Below are 6,000 nucleotides of genomic sequence, written 5' to 3'. Positions count from 1 at the left end.
TAAGCCTGCTTTTAAAAGTAGTTTATTTGGATTTTCCACATCCTTTAATGAATCGCAAATATATTAACAGAAAAGACTTTTCTTTTTCTAAGACTGTACAATTTTTGAAATAAAAAGTCAGAAAAGCAAAAAAAAAAAAAAAAGGAAAAAGACAAATTACATTGGTTCAATGCAAATAGTACACACCACACCCACACTTTGCATTTTTCCATAGTTTTGTTGTAAGAAAATGACAGTTCCCTAATTCTTTTCAGTAAACTCACTTGCTCTAACCTGGCTGCCAGAGTGCCTTCATGCTCACGGTCCTTCTCCCTGCCCCTTCTTCAAAGAGAGCACAATTTTATTCATTAAATACTAATTTGGTGTATCTATCTAGAAGGTAAAAGAGCAGCATGGTCTAAATGTTACTTGAGATTCTTGGGAAAAAAAGAAAAATCACTTTCAGGTATGATGTACATATAAAGTGAGTATTAAATCCTCCAGGTAGCATGAGCATCCTTTTAACATCCCAGCTGAACTACGAGCTCTTGCCAGGGTGTTGAAAGTTTTAGTCCAACTGTTCACAATTTTTAGAGAACCAAAAGAAAAGGGAAAAAGCCCCCTCATTCCCTCGATCTCTGGTCCCAGTTGAACAAGCAGCATTTGTTATAGAAAAAAATTGAGTAGCTCCTGCTTACTCCTGCTTTTTGCTTAGAAAAAATGTTGGGAACCAAAAGGAAGCCAATTAACACGTTAATTGGTGGCATCGCCACAACCGCTGCCTCCAGCCCTGATTCTGAGGTGCTGCTTAGAAACTCCTCCTTGCGAAGGACGCGCAGGGAAGCTGCAAACACGCTCTGCAGCTGGATGGGGAAACCCAAGAGCACCGTGTGTGAACTCTACCCTCGATGCAGATCAGCTCTCGGGAAATTTGAAGCCCATGTCTTCCTCGGGGAGGACTCATCAGGAAAGGGAAGCACCCCAGAATCTCTATTGCCACAAAAAGCCGTGCAAGACTGGGTATGCTCAAGGCAGCTGAAACATGTCATGATTTCTCTAATCAATTCATCAACCTTCCAGACACAAGCTAATAGGAAAGTACATGGCAGAGGCACAAAGCTCCTTTAACATAGTATCATTCCTCAGATTTTAGAAATTCCTTTTCAAGCTATTAGGGGAGTTTAAGCCTATTTTTCACTGCTTATCCTCCTACTTCCAAAAAAAAAAAAAACAAACCAAACAAAAAACCCAGAGAATTATATTTTTGCTCAGCACTTGAGGATTGTTTTTCAAATGGTAAAGGTGTCTGCGTGGCTCGTGACCAGAGAGCTGTGACAGAAGACGTGCCCAGTGTAAGACAAGGACAGAATTTAAAAATTGAAGTTCTAAAGGTAACTAAAAGACCCCTAAAAAACAACACATTAAAAAGAACCCCGAACATTAAGACTGATCACAAGTATGTTGCTATGACATTTATATCATTCCCAATTTATTATGCATAAATTGCTCTTTAAAACTGCTTATATCATACACTTTATCATCACTGCATAAAGGGCACCAATTGTTGCTGCAGAACGCTACAAAGATAATTTTGGACTCATTAATGTGGCGTAGCTTTCTTCTCACAGAAGCAGCCTCTGTAGAAGAGGAAAGTGTTCCCAGAGCGGGAATCTTCAAGAACAGCTTTTGGAGGGGTGGGGGGACAAAAAAAATAAGAAAAAACAAAAGGAGAAAGACAGATAATTGCACATTTTTGCATCCTGCTTGGACCACACTTTACAAAACAGTTTGAAAAAGGATACTAATCTTAGACAAGTGATGTGTTTGACTGTAAGGTTCTCATTGTATTAAGGCTTCCACGGTCTTCCCAGTCTACCCACTTAGAAACACACAGTCACTCTGGATTAAGAGTTTGATGTTTTCCCATTACAGTTGTACCTACATTTCTCTCTTGATTTTGCCCTTTATTAATTTTTATCCTTAAAAGGGGAAGAACAAGTCAAGAGGTATGTGAAAAATGAAGCAAGGTGGTGCAGACTTGTTTCTTTGAAGTACCAAGTAAACACTGACCTTTCAGAAACCAGGTGAATAAATTAATTCTTGGTTAGAACATGAAAGCATTTCATGAAAGCTTTGATTCTGCAATGTGATTCTCCCGCTACGTTTCCACTCCTGCGAGTTTAAACTCTAAGCAGGGACACGGGGTATTTGACGTGGTCTGACACACTCCCAGTCCCGAGCACGTGCACTGTGTTTGTTCACTGGAGACACTGCAGCTTTAAGGTCATTTACATTCCCTGGCATTTAAGTTACACTACAATATGCAAAAGTCTTCAATAGCCTGCATTTGTCAACACTGTCCTTGAAGAACTTGGAAATGAGGTTCAGCACTCTGCTTACCAAGAAAAGAACCAAACTAAGACACATTTCTGGAAAAAAGAACAAGACACTGCTTCATTAGTACTATCCCCACATCTACTGGCTTCGTTACAGCAAACCACAAGTCTTTCTTCCATGATATTTTTCCAGCAAAGGGGAGTCCAAAAATAGCATTTCCTCCTCAGTCACTTTCATAAACACATAAGAGCCAACGAGTCAGACTCAGTAGCAGCTGAATATTGCACTGCCATTAACTCTGCGTACAGTTTAAGTCTGAGTGGTGTACTCATGGTGGCAGGGGAGAATAATGACAATGCTGGCTCAGTGACGTGAAGACCCAGGATGCGAAGGAAGGGGAGAACACAACAGTACCAGTCGCACACTCAAGCTCAGATACTGGCTTTTTGGAGGTTAAAATTCATCACTTTCAACTGCATGGAGCTGTGTGTCATCTGCATCTGTCATGCTGCTCTCTTGGGATTCATCTGTGCCAACTTGAAAGAAAAAAAGAAACATAAAGTAGCCAAACACTACTGGGCTGCTTCACTACAAGGATTCCCCCACAGTCAACTCCAGCACATCCAAAACACAGGAGCAACAGGTTTGGGCTTCCCCTCAAAACACTTTAAAGCCATATGGCTTTTCCCTTTTTCTTTCTAATATGCTGACCCCTGCCAGCTTAATGAAGTCTAAATAAATGGTTTTAGAAAGGAATTAACATGAAGTATGTATTAATAAAACATGCCACCTTAGCCATCTCCTGATAAAAATCTCAAATCTCTGACACCTGGTTAGGTGGGGAGGGTTCCAAAACTGCCTTGGGAGCAGTTTAACCTCCTACTCCTTCAAAACACACCAGCTGCCTGAAATGCTCCCACTAGTTACCCGCTGCATTAGTGCATTGTGACCACCCCATTTTCAGTCAAATAACATTCAATTAGTAGCGTTAGGCAGCCTCTACTTGCTTCCTGCTTCCGTGACAAAGAATACTGTGTAAGATATGTGGTAAGCAAACTGCTTTGAGTAAACACACACAGACAATTTCTGATGCTGAAGAATTACTCTGCTCACTCAGCTCAGACGCTGGCTAGCCCAGGGCTTCCAGGAAAACTAGATTCCTACTACTATTTGAATAAAGGCAACATGCTGTAACAGCATACAAGATAAATGTGTAAATACTGAGAGGCTACCCTTAAATATTTAACTTCTATACTTGTGAAGAAACACAGAGGCCGTTCATTGCTTTAATGCAAACTCTTTACAGGTTTCTGTACAATGGACATGGCCAATCCCATGCTGGGTGATTCCATGAACAAAATGGCTTACACTAGTCAATATATTACAAACAATTCCCCCCACCCCCAGTACTACCTTAATTTACTTTAGCTTAGGAATTATTCAGCTAAGATTGGGAAACTCTTCTACATTTTATCTGCAAAGCCAGGGAAACTGAATTGCTTACCCACAGCCTAACACTGTTTTATTTTGTTTATGTTTATTGGACAGATTAAGTTGTTGGGTTGTTCTGTTTAGCTGGGGTTTTTTTTGGTACTACTTAGGCGTTGCTCAGCAGTTCAAGTACTCTGTCTCCATCTTCTGGTGAGAAACATGCTCAGCCCTCAGTGAGCCAGGGTGCTAAGTCAACCCAACTACAATAGCAGGGAGAGAAAAAACACACTTGATACTTCAGGAAGTTTCCAGTATTAAAAAGCACACTGTACACAGGATCAATAAAAACTGACGTGAGATACAGCAGGAAAATGTGACAACTTTTTCAGTTGAAGATTTAGAATTGCAGAACATAGCATACATCTATTAATAAGAATCCAAAACCTGCTTTATTTTCTTTGAAGGAAAAGAATTAAATTGCTTGTTAGTATTTATCTTCTATCACTCTTTAAGTCTGCATCAAAGAGGCCAGTATTTCTGACTAGCCATACTTCATGGAATTTAAGCTCATAATAAAAAGCTGAGAGAAGAGAAAGCCAGGCCATTCCTTTTTGTGGATTATTCCCAAGTAGTATAATGGCCGTGTTTTATTTTCTCTTGATTCAAATGAAACTGCTCCCATGACTTTCATCAAAAGCTACCTTTTGTGTTTAGTAGACCAAATATTTTTACCCAACATCCAGTTTGTTTAATTTTTGACAAAGCCTCCATAGACAATTTCAGTTGCCACTCAGTTACCTTGAAGTGATTTGGCACTTCTATGAGGGAACATTTGCGGCTCTGGGAACATCCTGCTCTCCTAGGATACTATTAGCCAACCATGATTTGTATGTTTACAGTAGTTATTATCTCTGTCCTACTCCAGCTACAGATTCTAAAGACATGTCACCATCCTTCATTTCATGCTTACTGTAGGAAGCATCGGCGAATTCTTCTGAGTGAAGAGCTTCTGGAGTTCTTACTGGCCAAGCAGTGAGGTTGAGCCCTATGTTTCCCTTCTTAGACCTGGGATTCTTCCTACCACCTAAGTGGAAATACCTCCTCGAATGACAAAGGGCTGGAAATACAAACCTGATTCATAGGGGTAACATTCACTGATTTGCTCTTCTTGAGTTATTGGCTCCTCATCATCTGGAAGGTAACGTTTGTCAATGGCCTCTTTAATCTGGTTATTGGCTCCTTTGGGATCTAAGTCCATTGCCCACGAGAAATTCATTAGGGCCAAATGTGTTTGACCCAGTTTTTTATAAACCTAAAATAAAAGCATAAAGCTACACTTACATTAAGTTGCTACTTGAAGGTTTGGATGACAAACATACCAAGCCACAGTTAACTGGTATTTTATGAAAAGCAACAGAGGGTAGATATGAAAGATTTATTATACAAGTCCCAAAGGAAACAGCAAATGTGTAGAAAGAGTGAGCAAGTATTTCTATTTAAGACTCCAAAAAAATTAAATTAGACTAGCAGCTGACAGATTCAACAACATAAGGAGGTGGCTCTTCAGATGTAAATTTAAGCTTTGGAACTCTGTGGCAGGGTGGTGTAAAAGCTATTAGTGTACATGTTTTGTTTTGTCTTACCCCCTCACCACTCTTTCAACTTCTTGAGTCATTGTAACCCCAAATCTACTTGTAGCTCAGGGAAAGCCCAAAGTCTCAGATTTCTAAGGTCAGAGGCCCAGAGAATAGTCTGGGGAAGTATCACCACGTGCACACATTAATCTTATACTCTTCCCTACAGCTCTCACGTGGAGGGCTGACAAAGGCAGGATACATGGTTAGACAGATTTTTGATCAGGCCGAGTATGGCTGCTCTTATATCCTCAAGTGGCATTTTAACTGTCATTGGTGGGTGGAGAAAATAACAGGACATTAAGTGTCACCCAGCTTGGCCTGCTAAACTGAAGGGCAACATTTTCAAGACAACACTGCACTGCAGAATCCAGCCCATATTCTACCTTCTTTGTCACCGTAACTTGCACTGAAGCTCTCCTTATCATTAAGGACAGACGAGCAAGTAATTTATCTGTGTTAAGCATTTGAACAGTAAAATTACTTAAGTTTGGCAAGACATGGCAACTCTAATGTCAACTTAGAGGTCCAGCTACTCCTGGACAAATACCAGTCACCAAATTTCAGCACAAATCCTTTTACCTCTCAAAATTTTAAGGACTTCCAGTGATCACATCAT

At 40.2% G+C, this 6,000-nt stretch overlaps 1 protein-coding gene across 4 annotated transcripts in view; it reads right to left on the bottom strand.

Moving 5' to 3' along the window:
- CDC27 (cell division cycle 27) overlaps window positions 1-6,000 on the bottom strand; it is a 32,250-nt gene continuing 26,250 nt past the window's right edge. For all 4 annotated transcript variants that reach the window (XM_068418659.1, XM_068418660.1, XM_068418662.1 and 1 more), the window contains exons 18-19: window positions 4,879-5,059; window positions 1-2,852 (exon numbers count right to left, since the gene is read on the bottom strand). In XM_068418659.1, the coding sequence (XP_068274760.1) occupies window positions 2,770-2,852; window positions 4,879-5,059 (264 nt within the window). In that variant the 3' untranslated portion in view covers window positions 1-2,769. The remainder of the gene's footprint in view (window positions 2,853-4,878; window positions 5,060-6,000) is intronic.

This window comes from Nyctibius grandis, chromosome 26, assembly GCF_013368605.1.
Source record: "Nyctibius grandis isolate bNycGra1 chromosome 26, bNycGra1.pri, whole genome shotgun sequence".
Lineage (NCBI taxonomy): Eukaryota > Metazoa > Chordata > Aves > Nyctibiiformes > Nyctibiidae > Nyctibius > Nyctibius grandis.
This window is presented reverse-complemented; position numbering and strand designations above follow the sequence as displayed.